Raw genomic sequence first — 14,857 nt, 5'->3', positions numbered from 1 at the left:
CATCACGGAGCAAAAGGAATCTGCCAACACGCTGACAGACAAGACAGAGCAGGTTACTTTCTTGTATGAAACAAGTTCTCAGTTTTTTAATTTTTTAAGAAATTCGAACAATAAATACCGTTTTGTGGCTCTTTAATGTGTCGTGACAGATCAATGTATTGCCTCAGTTCAAGCGGCACGTGAACAGATCGTCTTTTCATATTTACTTAAAGCACGAAATAAACATGACTGAACATAAGAACGTATTTTATTTCAAGCGCGGAAAGACGTCAATACACACAATTTTTCCAGTTTAAGTCCACCGAAGTTAATCTACTCTCCTGTCTGATTTGTTTGTCGGGCAAAATGACAGATTCAGTGTTATGATTGGTCTGATCGCCTGTCAATCAAACTCTTTGTGAACGGTCAATTAGGCCATAATCAGCTGAACTTCCTGTCTGCCATTTTGAAACTGCATCTGAGGCTGTATCTCTGCAAAGCTTTGACATGCTGACACCAAGCTTTATGTGTGTCATTGTTACCGCACACTGACCACACCACATCAATTTGATACCAGTGCCACCTATTGGTCAAAATATATAAACCATTAAATCACTAATGATTGAATTTATGAATTTTCAGACAGTTTGAGTAAAATCACCTTAAAATGTCTTTTCTTTATTGTTGCGTTTGGTCTTATCCTCTAAGCCATGCTTGCTGCTCATTCTGCCTCTGTTGTGCTGGGCCCCCTAATTGCAGCTTGCAGCAGGATTTGTTTGTACATTTGTTATTGTACATTTCTGATTTGAGCTAAAACATGCAAATACTTAACTACTGACAGTTTTTGAGAAATACTCTCTGTGACAGAACTCGATGCACATTAGCAGTAATGTAACGTGCCAGCTAATATGGTTGGAAACAGAGGTCAAGTAGGAATTAGGAAACAAAAGCAGAGTCTCTGTGACTGTGACCTTAAATACTGTTGTGGACCTCAAATTTCAAGTAGACTTCTGCGCTTATCTAGCAAAAACACATGCTTTGTTTGAGGTAATTCTAGGACATTTTGAATGGCACTTTTATTTCTCTGGAAGGTTTGCCTCTGTGTTTGTCACAATAAAGCCACATGAAATAGGCCTGTTAGCATACTTTGATGCCTTGAAGGGAACAGAAGTCATCTGGTATGCATTGATTTATTCATTTAACTAATGCAAATATGTAAATTAGCATCGACACAAAAAAATCATAGCTATTAACCGATCATAAAGACATCTACATATTAATATGAGCACAGAGTTGACCAACTCGTGAACTTAAACCACCCACAAGCATATTGCCATTTTTCTTTCTCTCTTACAGTCACAGACAAACGGAAGACAGATGAGCCATGGGGAACCCTGAAATAACCTCTTGAAACCTCTTGATGAAAGACCTTTGTTCATCTTCAGAACACAAATTAAGATATTTTTTATGAAATCCGAGAGCTTTCTGGTCCTGCATAGACAACCACATTCAAGGCCCAGAAAGGTAGTAAGGAAATTGTTAAAATAGTCCATGTGACATCAGTAGTTCAACCTTAATTTTATGAAGCTACGAGAATACTTTTTGTGCCCAAAACCTCTTGAAACCTCTTGATGAAAGACCTTTGTTCATCTTCAGAACACAAATTAAGATATTTTTTATGAAATCCGAGAGCTTTCTGGTCCTGCATAGACAACCACATTCAAGGCCCAGAAAGGTAGTAAGGAAATTGTTAAAATAGTCCATGTGACATCAGTGGTTCATCCGCAATTATACGAAGCTACGAGAATACTTTTTGTGCACAAAAAAAAAAAAAAAAATGTGTTTATTCAGCAATTTCTTCTCTTCTGTGTCAGTCTTCGATGCACATTCAGACATATGCGTGTGGTGCTGCTGACACAGGAGGCGGCATTCTGGGGTAGTTAAAGTTGATATTTTTGTTTTCTTTGCGCAAAAAGTACAATACAAAAAGTATTCTTGTAGACTCATAAAATTAAGGTTGAACCACTGAGTCACATAGACTATTTTAACAATGTCCTTACTACCTTTCTGGGCCTTAAACGTGGTAGTTGCATTGCTGTCTATGGAGGGTCAGAAAAATCTCAGATTTCATCAAAAATATCTTAATTTATGTTGAAGATGAATGAAGGTCCTACAGATTTGGAACGACATGAGGGTGAGTAATTAATGATAGAATTTTACTTCATTTTTGGGTGAACTATCCCTTTAAATAACTGAGACATATCCCCTAACCCTAAACTAAAATTGAGCAGTAGTGCCATTCTTTTCTAAGGTTAAGCAAACAAAGGTTAAGCAAACAAATCCATGGTGTGTGAAGCAATCTTCAAATCATGTGATAAAATTATGTTTTAAGAGAGTGAGAAGAGGAGGACTGTTTTTTTATATAGGGAGGTGTGAAGGTGCAGCTAAACACCCCTACGATACAACTTAACTTAATAACACTACATCACTGCAACACTATTACTACCACTATCAGCCATTACCAAGAAATTTACAGATTAAGATCATGTTGTCACAGCTGCTATTTCCTCAGAGACCAGCCCACTGTCAGGATCTTGGACTGTCTGTGTCATGTTTTGTCCCTGTTTCTGTTCCCTTATTTGGTCATGTTCCTGTCCTCCTTTTGTTAATTAGTTTGATTAGTCATCCCATACACCTGTGTTTCCCCAATCATCCCCTGTATTTAAGTCCTAGTCTGTGCAGTCTGTCTCTGTCGGTTTTATGTGTTATGTTGATGTGTTTCCTGCTGTCTCCAGTGTTGATGTACCCTGTGTCCCATGGATTAAAGACTGTTTCGTTTATTCCACGTCTCAATTGTTCCTCGCCATCACAGATTGTGACACCCACAACTGATCATATTCAATTTGACAAAACAAGGCTGTGACCATATTCAAGAATGAAACAAGGCTGTAAGGGTTAGAAGTACAGTTTGTTCAGTGGATTATAGGTTAAAACCTTTGCCTGGCAAGCATCTTGTCTTAAAAACTCTCATTGCAACCATAAGAAACCCACATCTGAGATAACACAATAATTTTAAATGCTACAAATAGGTATCACAATATTATAAAGTACAACATGAAAAATTAGATTAGCTTAAGAGTATATTTAAACGTGTTATTACATTATTTTTTTAAGTATTTTTATTTTTTAAAGTATTTTTAAAGATAAATTAGATGATGCCAAAAATATTCTAAATATAAAAATATGGGAAATGGGTATGAACATTTAAATGAATTTCTCTTTTTTTCCCCCACTATAAAGAACCTTTTGTGCAACTGGAAGTTTCAATGAATGTTTAAGATTGTGATGGAACCATTATTTTTAAAAGTGTATATTACAGTATATTATTCATATTTCTATTCGCTACAGCTGCCTCATTAAAAAAATAAAACACACACACACACACAAATAAACAATATTTCCAAAGGCTTCCTTCACTGCAACATTTCCTATGATTTCTTCTACTCATATAAACAAATTATCACAGATTATCACAATTTTGTCCCTGTTTCTGTTCCCTTATTTGGTCATGTTCCTGTCCTCCTTTTGTTAATTAGTTTGATTAGTCATCCCATACACCTGTGTTTCCCCAATCATCCCCTGTATTTAAGTCCTAGTCTGTGCAGTCTGTCTCTGTCGGTTTTATGTGTTATGTTGATGTGTTTCCTGCTGTCTCTAAAATATATTATATTAAACATCTCAGAGCTGATTAAATTAATAAAACTGAATTGTACTGAGGAAAAAACAAATGTTTAATGTTCAAAAAAGTCTATTCCCATTCATCTCAGTGGTAGTTGCTTGGCTGACACAGGACCACCTGGAGGTACACAAAGGGACATTTGCCATTTTTGCTCATGAAGCCAGAGTAAATCACCTGAGCTTTAAATGCCATGTGACAAACAAACCACAGAAAAATTATGTCATGACAACGCTGATTGGCTGATGGCACCACAAGAATGTGCAAAGTACCAAACATTTGCATAATTCAAAATATGAGTAAAACATATCTAGTAAAATCTGTAAACCCATAAACAATCTGAGTGAAAAATCTATATGGAAAATTCCCTTATATTAACACAGAACATTGGGCCATATTTTTACAGACTTTTCTTGGAGCGCATCCTGACTTGTGACCAAGGCTGGATTGGTAATCTGACATACCGTTTGCCGGTGGCCCGACACACTTTGGGGCAGATACAGGTTTTGTTTTTGTTTTTTTGGCCAAGGACTGGCCCATGCAGAGACAGCAGCCCACTGGTTTGTACTGTATTGCTTCAGCCCTGTAAATATTTTAAAACATTACAAGTCTATAACCAGGAAACTAACAGAGGCCAGAGATGGGACACGAGAATAAACACGCTAGTAGAGAAAATACTGTACAGGCACAGCAAGCTCACTTTTCGCGATGCTCAAAATATTTGAGGAAAATCTTAAATATTGAATTTGGGGTGGAGGTTTTTATGAATGTATCTCAGACTGTCTTTCAAAAAGTTTCAATAGCATTTTCTTTTCATATATGGGTGGTGGCATGGGTTTGGCTGCTTGTGACATCAAGTCTATTTCACTGTTTTAAGAGCATCCACTAATAGAATTTCTATAATTATACTACCATACACATACTACATATATTACTATATATTATAAAACAACTGCAATTGATAAGTAAATTGCCAGAATACACATCTTTTGAATGCCTGCAAATAGAGAAAGATGCCTGCCACATAATGTAGCAAAGGCATCTAACAGCAGTGGCTATTTAGATCATGTTAACACTTGACACCTTGGTTGAAATAACCAGAAAAACAAACAAAATTTGGTTAATTTCCACTTCTTTTATATTAATATCCAAGCCTGTAAAACACAACACCACAAAAAACAAAGGACTCAACTTGAAGAATTGCTCACGAAGATAAACCTTGGTTTACTGCCAGCGTCTTGTTAGTCTTATCTATAACCCCAATCTCAACACAAGAATATGAGATAACAACCCTACACAGTCAATAGATCTAGAAAAAAAACCTGAGTCATCCTGGCATGTGCGCCCATCTCATTTATGCAGGGCATGAGGATAATACACCGGCACTTCTGCTCCAGGCAGAGAAACACTACAACATTTAGCCAAGCAGCCTGTGAGAAAATGTATTTCTGATGTTATGTGGTTTACACATTTCAGATCATTTCCTATGTGCCCCTGGGGGAGGATGTTGATGGAATCTTTGATGGTATGGAGTATTCACATAAGTGATCAAAGGGCTCCAGTCACAGAAAAGCACAACCTATTGTGGTTTACCATTGTATGTGTCAGTAAATATGACTCAAACATCTTCTCGCTACTAATAAACTGACTAAGTGTTAATCGCAGTGCTTTGAAACTCAATTAAACAGGACTAATAAAGCTACCTCAAATTACATACACTACTCATTATATATATTAAGGTCCAGAAAGTGGAAAAGCGTAGTTTACCTTGATGTAGACATTAGACTAATAAAAAGACATAAAAGACTAATGAGGGAACATGGAGTAGTGAAGGTTCATTTGAGTGACCAGCTATGGCCATTAATAGAGCAGCATGTGTGTCAAAACTAAGATGATGAGAAGTTCAAAAGAACTGAATTAGGCCAACCAATAAAGATTGTGAAGACTACACAACTGAACTGAGAAATATTTTGTTTGCTGAGAAACTATTGTTTGCAAAACTAAGGTGGAAAATGTCATCTAAAGTGGCTTTAGAAGTCAAAATAATTAGACATGTCACAGGCGAGCAAGATTGTTATTGATAGGCATGGCATGAATCGCAATTATGTAAGATACAGAGTATGAAATTTGCTTTTATATACAACAGGGCAATGAACAAGAAGTACATATTGAATAACTTACATTTTAGACACAATAATGTCCCAGGTAGTTTGTATGATTTCGCTCAGCCAACGAAAATAGTTCCACACAAAGTTGTGTCCAAGCAGCACACAACAGTATTTGTTTCCAGAATGATTCAGTGTTCGAATCGGTTGAGTGAATGATTCAATGACTCACTTATTAAAAAGTCACCTAGCTCATTCCTGAATTAAAGGGTTAGTTCACCCAAAAATGAAAATTACCCCATGATTTACTCATCCTCAAGGCATCCTTGGTGTATATGACTTTCTTCTTTCAGACAAATCCAATCAGAGTTATATTATAGCATGCGCTACGCATACATCCTACGTCATCCGCCCGGAATGGCTTTCACGTACGACAGTTAGCGCAAGCTAGAGAAAACTGTTTATAAGTTTTTAAATATGGATATTTTTCTTACAAAAACACATTGTTTCGCTACAGGAGGCCTCTATTCACCCCCCGGAGCCATGTGAGGCACTTTTTATTATGGATGGATGCGCTTTATTGGACTTCTTTTGGACTGTCGAACAAAAACACCCACTCACTGCCATTATAAAGCTTGGAATAGCCAGGACATTTTTAATATAACTCCGATTGGATTCAACTGAAAGAAGAAAGTCACCAAGGATGCCTTGAGGGTGAGTAAATCATGGAATAATTATTCATGGAATAATTTAATTTTTGGGTGAACAAACCCTTTAATCCGTAAAATCGTTTGAATGAGTGAATCAATGAATCACATCTAAAGACTTTTGCTTGTCGCCACCTACTGGCTGTAACTAAATGCTGTATGCATGCAGAAAGAGTCACTAAAAATCCCTACCAAACTGACTGTCTTAAAGGGGACATAAATGTGTGTTGGCATTGTGTGTACACAACCACCCTATAATGATAAAAATCCACCCAGTGCTTTTTTTAAATCCCCAAAAATCATGAGCACTGTGTCAGATGAAGACGTTCACAGATTCTTGGCAGAGTGACGTCACACAGGCACAGGCCCCTCCCACAACTATTGACGAACACTGCCGTTTTAGCATAGACCCACCCTGAGTGAACTATCAACAGTCCACCATTGTTTCGATGCTGGAGCAGGTGTAGACAAGAATGTCTCCTAAGCGATTAAGGTGTATTGTTGTTTAATATAAGAATGAACATAGCAGTCATAGCATTTTGTTTTTGAAGGGAATGTACCCCCAATCTACCTAAATGCGTTTATGTTCGCGCGAATCATTCGTGATCCAGCCTCACCTACAGAAGAAGTGAGTATAAGTTTTTTTATTATATGAATCTTTGCAGATCGCCTTTCCTAATATTGTGCTAGTTAGCAAGTTCCGCGGCTAAAGTTTACAGTCTCAGAGAACTGCTCGTCACCCCACGGAAGAAAGGGGTGGGGTGAGCAGAGCTCATTAGCATTTAAAGGGACATGCACCAAAACGGGTTGCTGTGAACAGAGCTGTTTTTGGCAAGGTAAAAGGGGTGTTGTTTTACACTACCATTGAGAAATTTTAACCAAAATATGTTATAGACTTTTCATGAAGACCCTAAAGAATCATACCAACTTGTGGAAAATGGGCATCTGATGTCCCCTTTAAAACAATACAAACAGTGAAACGACCCACTTACATAAAGTATCATGACTAGATTATTTAATAAATTTTTTATTGGGTTTTTTATATATAGAGTAACTACGTGTACTAAACCAAATGGATATTCTTAATAATTAAAGATTATGCAGCCCTGACACTTCACTAAGACAAGTCAGCATATTGGCAAAAATTATTATTCTCTCAGAGCCAGAAAGTACATTGACTGCCAGAAGCTTCTTCCACTCTCAGCTGGTGACAGAAACCTTCATGGTGAGGTAATAAAAACGTGATGACGCAGCACAAGAGGACTCCCATGAGCAGTAGTGGTTGTATGCACTCTTCACTTATGACCTTACCTAATCTGCTCTACAGTGACATTGCATAGATCTATATCTAACAGTCTCTCTACAGAAATTTTCAAACAGAAGAACAGAACCAGTATGGCAGTAAGGTATTATATAATTGCTATGGAGAGAAAGATATGGTAGAGGGTTTAATTATGGATCAGGCTAAATGGGTCACTGATTCTTTCATTGCCTTCTCTGCATACAATGTCACTGAACTTCTCAAACCCACATACTTTATCATATTACGTGCAGAGATTTTGATCTTTCCATAAATATCTGAGATTTCATATAAGAAGCCTAATGTAAACTGCCTACATTGAAAATATGACTACTTTTGTTTTTAGGTTTTGTTTTGTTCTATTTTGTTTTGTTTTGTTTTTTTTATTTAAGGATGCCTTACACAAATGGTAATATGTGACCCTGGACCACAAAACCAGTCATAAGATTTATACATAATCTGAAAGCTTTCAATTAATGTATGGTTTGTTAGGATAGGACAATATTTGGCCAAGATACAACTATTTGAAAATCTGGAATCTGAGGGAGCAAATAAAACTAAATATTGAGAAAATCGCCTTTAAAGTTGTCCAAATTAAGTTCTTAGCAATGCATATTACTAATCAAAAATTAAGTTTTAATATATTTACAGTAGGAAATTTACTAAATATCTTCATGGAAAATGATCTTTACTTAATATCCTAATGATTTTTGGCATAAAATAAAAATCTATAATTTTGACCCATACAATGTATTTTTGGCTATTGCTACAAATACCTGTATACCCCAGTGACTTAAGACTGGTTTTGTGGTCCAGGGTCACATATATACATCCCTCTGAGTTTGAAGAAGGTAGTTATTCTGCAATGTTGCTGTCCAGCCCATGTAGATAAGTTTGTTTCTTCATCGCAAAAAAAAAAAAATAGAACCTCTATCCATAACAGTGCTTTCTTCAGGGAAAAGGTCTCATTTGAATTAGGAGAGAAATATGCACAGATCAAGTTTCAAATAGTTCACAGTTGTAAACAAATGCCAGAAGAGGCAATTTAAAGTTAAAACACCTTAATGATAGATTTGCTTATTACAAACATGCAGATTTTCACTTCATAAGAGATTAACAGACTGATAGACTGGAGTCGTGTGGATTACTTGTGGATTATTGTGATGTTTTTATCATCTGTTTGTACTCTCATTTTGACAGCACCCATTCACTGCAGAGGATCTATTGGAAGTAATGTAATAATAAATTTCTCCAATTTCTGTTCTGATGAAGAAACAAACTCGTCTACATCTTGGATGGCCTGAGGGTGAGTACATTTTCAGCACTTTTTTTTGTGAAAAAATAATGTTCTTTTTAGCAGCATCATATGACCCCTTTAATAAATATAAGCCCTTCAAATAATTAAGCATAAGTATTTTTTTTCTCTTTCTGCAGCATTACATCAAAAAATCTCAACAAACTTTTAAACTCCTACCTTCTAAATATTCAACCACTGATCTTGCTGTCTATTCATTTTTAACATGACCAATTGGGATTCACAAAATAATGAAATGAAGGGCCAATAATGATGTAAGGAGGTTCACAAAATTATAAATGAATAGCCTAAAAAACAGGTTCTAATAAGTATTGCTTTCTCTTGCATTTCCATTGTCTGAAAAAATAGATAAAATAAAAAAACAAAACAAATTGAATTTCTTATACCTGAAGAAAAACTTTATAAAGTCCTGTTTATGCTGTTGATTACATTTAGTGTGTAACAGCTGATTTCATTTATTTACTGTTAAATAATATTTGCACAAAGGGAATAATGCCTCCAATAATACAGCTGACAACCTGCAGCAGTTTTCAGCCAAAACTTTAGAGCTTCAACTCATTGCACTAGTTGCACCTAAGATTGCAGATAATAAATATTCAGAAGTTTGCTTTGTTGCACATAACAGCCTCATTAAGACAGATGTGTTATTTCAAACTCTCAAGTGTGATAACCACAAAAGCTGCTACATGTTAACAACATCACTACTTAAGGCAATTACTATCATTCATGACACAGATCAAGGGCGCAGTGACGGGAGTGCAATCTTTATAAAAACCTTTATCCAGTATTTAGAAACAATTGGGGAAATCATGGGAAAGTCGTGGAAATGTATTATGGGAATCCTGATGTGATGAACTTCACCTGTAGTCACTCTGCTAGGATACTTGTGTAAACATTTCCCCATTTGAGGGGAAATGACTACATACATTCATCACAAGTGACACTGACACTAGTTAGTAAAAAGTGTTTGCAAAAATGGCTGTGAAAAGTAAAGTTACTAAAGATCTATAAGAATTTGTTTGCAGATGCCATTGGTTTGATATGTTGTTATCTAATGAAGTGCCATTGACATTATGTGACATTATGAATCAAGTTACTTCTTAGTCTCTCTAAACCACAAATGAGTATACAAGAAGGGAATCGGCAGCACCACACATTGACAGATCAGTCAACATGTTTAATGTCAACTGCTGTCTAAATACCCCACATGGGAGATGACCAGACAATATTCAATTTGCAGGTCAGTTAATGAGGAGACAGTGAAGCGTGAAGAAAAAAAAATCATTTCTCAGGATGCAAACAGCACACCCAGGTCACTTTCCTGGTTATCTTGTGTTTTAAAACCACACTTACCAGGTCACTAGCGTTTTTGGCCAGCTCATCCTCACTGGATGCTGCCGATTCCACCACCAGCTTCTCGAAGCACGTCGAGCCCAAGGACGAGCTCTTCTGCTGAGACATCACCAGATGAGACACCAGCAGCTTCGGGCTTCCGTGCGCGGATACGGAAATCTCCGGTTTACTGACTGAAGCTCCATCAGCAGCGGCCAGCGGTGAGATCCCGAGCCCTTTACCGGCGCTGGAGTCCGGCTGCTCGCACAGGGTCCTGTCGCCTACGAAAGACGGCGGAGTTGAGCAGCACAGATTGGGCTGCGAGGACGAGAAGACCCGGTCCAGGACCTGTTTCTTCTTTCTTTTAAACATCCACAACCCGCTTTCTTTTTTACCATCCCCGCTGCGTCGTTCGGTCCCCAGTTTGGGGCTCAAAAATGGTTTGGTCTTCTCTTGGAAATTCCTCCACATCCTTCTCTGGTAGGACGTTGATTGCGGGTCTTTGGCGCTCTCATCTTTGTGGTTCTCCTCCATGGTTCCCGTCCAGCAGCAGCAGCGGCAGCAGGCTGTCAGCGCGCGGAGCGCCAGTGACACTGAAGCGCGCGGGCGAGCGCACAGGAGCGCGTGCTCTCGATCGCAAATGACACTTGGGCACTTACAACACATTCACTTTATCTGGTGATAATGCTGCTAGTGACATTATTCAGAGGGTCTTTCACGGCACATTAACCTTAAAGTCTAAACTAAAACCTATTACCGGACCATTTGTTTTAATTTCATAAAATAGCCCTATAGAAGAAAACATGAGGTAAAAATCAGAAGAATAACAAACAACAAGGGTTACCTGTGAAATAAACGTGACTGTGCGTCTGATTCACTCTTTAATGGCTTAATGACCTGACAGTAACCTAAGAAATAGCCAGTACAAGAATACATAATTGCAGATACGCCTCCCTCTGGTGAAAGTCAGTAATTATAAGGAATTTGGTGAATGTATATTTTACAGGACAGGTCAACGTATGTCATAATATTACATAATGTTAATACAAGCCATTTGAGCTATTAAATGTTGTTGTTTGTTACAATAAAAAGTGCTGATAATAATACAGGTGGCAGTGGCACACCGGAAAGACACATGACTTAGAGATAAGCAGATAAGCAAAACTGCCTCAACAGAAGTAGGAGAGCGCAGGGCACATAGCAACGCGGGGTTAGTTGTAACACACGTGGTTTGAATATTTCCACACATGCTAGCATAACAAAATGTACAGCATTTATTAGTTACCATATCAACATTATTTAGAGAAAAAAGTGCGCCAAAATTAAAAAATATTTTGAAGATATCGCTGAATATTTATTTTAGCATAGTAAAATAAAAATTCTGGATTAAGAACATTTTTCATCTCTGTTTTTATTATTAATTTAACATGAGACAAATCAGCTATTATTTTAATCTCCAATCTGTTATTTATCAGTTTAGCTAGTTTTTTAATGCTTTGACACCGGAAAGACACATGACTTAGAGATAAGCAGATAAGCAAAACTGCCTCAACAGAAGTAGGAGAGCGCAGGGCACATAGCAACGCGGGGTTAGTTGTAACACACGTGGTTTGAATATTTCCACACATGCTAGCATAACAAAATGTACAGCATTTATTAGTTACCATATCAACATTATTTAGAGAAAAAAGTGCGCCAAAATTAAAAAATATTTTGAAGATATCGCTGAATATTTATTTTACCATAGTAACATAAAAATTCTGGATTAAGAAAATTTTTAATCTCTGTTTTTATTATTAATTTAACATGAGACAAATCAGCTATTATTTTAATCTCCAAACTGTTATTTATCAGTTTAGCTAGTTTTTTAATGCTTTGATAACTAGCAGAAGACACTAACCAAGTTGTAACACACATGCTAGCATAACAAAATGTACAGCATTTATTAGTTACCATATCAACATTATTTAGAGAAAAAAGTGCGCAAAATTAAAAAATATTTTGAAGATATCGCTGAATATTTATTTTAGCATAGTAAAATAAAAATTCTGGATTAAGAACATTTTTCATATATATATATATATATATAGGCTATGATATAGATAGATATATAGATATAGCCTATATAACTTCAAAAATAACTACAATACAGCTACAATAAGGTATTATATATTGTCTTTTAAATTATGACGTTACATTTTTTAACATACATGGTGAGGCAACTCATATTGCAAATTTACACTGTAAAGGTGGCAGAGAAGTGCTTCTGGAGTGGAATTTGTGTGTCTAATGTGGCACAGGGGCATAAATGCATTTACACAGCAATTACACTACTTTGATATAGGAGCTGAGTTGGGTCTGAGCAGGCATAATTTAGTCTGGCTTTTATGCACTATTGCGCATTTACACAAAATTTTGAGCAGGCGCATATTAGCTAGCTTTACCTGGACTGTGTAAAGACACCTTTAGAGTTGACATCATTTTCATATTCTTTTTCCATTACAATTACTAGCATTTACAGTGTAAATATCCATGCTATCGGTTTAAAAGTGAAGGCAAAGCCAAGAGAATACCGCCCACAATAAAACCCACTCGATTTTCCTTTTTAAAGATCTTAGAATTTGAATTATTTAATTCTATAAAGGCTGTAACAGCTGCTGTAAAGGCATGTCTGTTTGACGAAGAGCTGTGATGTTTAAAATGTTTATGTGTATCAAATTGATTTTACACACAGCAAGTAACAACACACATTAGGACATTAATAATACCCCAGAAGAGACCATCACCACTTAGCTTTGAAGCATGGGAATACTGAGTACATTTGCTATTGCATAATAGATGTGTTACAAATCACAAAAGGGAAATCATTACTGGCACTCTGGCCAGAGAAGCCCATGAGAATTAATGAGGAGTCTGAGATGTCTGGCTTATATCTCAGTACTTAATTTTTGTCAAATTATTGCATGATGAACTGCATCATCCTAAAGCTGTCATCCTTCGCAGAATAGAATGTTAATTAGTAGTAATTACATTATATTTAGACAAGCAGATGTACTTTTTTTTAAATATCATATTTGCAAATTGTCTGCATTATCTAGTTGTCAAGTAATGGCACACTCCTGTCAGAACATGTCATGCAGTAGCTAAGAGATCAGACTAAACAAACATAGACTACAGGGAAACAGTTCACAAGTAAGTAAAGATTTCAACAAAGTAAAGATTTATATATATATATATATACGGTGTGTGTATGTATATATATATATATATATATATATACTGTGTGTGTGTGTGTATATATATATATATATATATATACTGTATATAGCACATGCATACACATTTTAACACTTTCTTTTGTCATTGCTGCTATGTTATGATGGATGGCTATATTAAAACTGTAAATGCTCAATCAAAAGGATTCATCTCTGCTAAATGAATACTCTATATGTGCTCTATACGAGTGAAACGGTACTCAGCGGCAGATAATCAATAGTTGATGTAGTTTGCTGGAGCCCTTGAGTTATGCTCACTATATTTAATGCAATGTAAGAGAAAACAGGGCTGCATTCTTGCAGCTTCAAAAGGCATTTGATTAAGCTTCATTTCGACAGTATGGCTGTTTACTGTAATTTCTTTTATAAAGTAAAGCATTATCAGACTCTGTTTGCTAATTATACTATACATTTTACAATATTAAATGACACCAAATAAGTTCACATTGCACTGTAATGAGATGTAACAGTCTGTTTGCCTTTGATGAAGAGATTTTAAAATTAAGTTTCTGGTGACCAGCCTTTGAAAATAAAACTTTACTGCCAGACTTTACTTTAACTCTCTGTGGGCTTGACTGTTTATGTTTAAAGGAATAAAAAAATGGGGCTCTAGCAAATGAGTGCTAGTTGTGTAATTATGTTTTGAATTAAATGCTTATAGGACATATGGAGAGCCACATGACCAATCAGGAACGCACTCTGAGCATTCTACTGGAACAAGCCATGAAGATCAGGGACGATGTGGTGACTGGACTACGTGCAACTCAGGGTTCAGTCCTAATGGAGTCGTCTGCTAGAAAACTACTGGAGAACCACATTCAAATCATAACTCACATTGTCAAACAGCTCAGCAAAGACATCCAGGTGCAAAATGAACAATTATAATGACTTTATTATATTATATTATATTATATTATATTATATTATATTATATTATATTATATTATATTATATTATATTATATTATATTATATTATATTATATTATATTATATTATATTATATTATATTATATTATATTATATTATATTATATTATATTATATTATATTATATTATATTATATTATATTATATTATATTATATTATATTATATTATATTATATTATA

At 35.9% G+C, this 14,857-nt stretch overlaps 2 protein-coding genes across 3 annotated transcripts in view; one reads left to right on the top strand and one right to left on the bottom strand.

Moving 5' to 3' along the window:
• Nucleotides 1–11,066, bottom strand: part of LOC107720291 (multiple C2 and transmembrane domain-containing protein 1-like) — a 152,581-nt gene extending 141,515 nt beyond the window's left edge. For both annotated transcript variants that reach the window (XM_016527971.1, XM_016527972.1), the window contains exon 1: nt 10,496–11,066. In XM_016527971.1, the coding sequence (XP_016383457.1) occupies nt 10,496–11,008 (513 nt within the window). In that variant the 5' untranslated portion in view covers nt 11,009–11,066. The remainder of the gene's footprint in view (nt 1–10,495) is intronic.
• A 3,349-nt stretch (nt 11,067–14,415) lies between these two features.
• The window catches only part of fam81b (family with sequence similarity 81 member B), a 9,233-nt gene continuing 8,791 nt past the window's right edge, over nt 14,416–14,857 (top strand). The window contains exon 1 of the mRNA XM_016527850.1: nt 14,416–14,613. Coding sequence (XP_016383336.1) covers nt 14,416–14,613 — 198 coding nt within the window. The remainder of the gene's footprint in view (nt 14,614–14,857) is intronic.

This window comes from Sinocyclocheilus rhinocerous, unplaced genomic scaffold (assembly GCF_001515625.1).
Source record: "Sinocyclocheilus rhinocerous isolate Xijiao unplaced genomic scaffold, SAMN03320098_v1.1 scaffold62, whole genome shotgun sequence".
NCBI lineage: Eukaryota > Metazoa > Chordata > Actinopteri > Cypriniformes > Cyprinidae > Sinocyclocheilus > Sinocyclocheilus rhinocerous.
The sequence above is the reverse complement of the archived record's forward strand: the minus strand, read 5'-3'. Positions and strand labels throughout refer to the sequence as shown.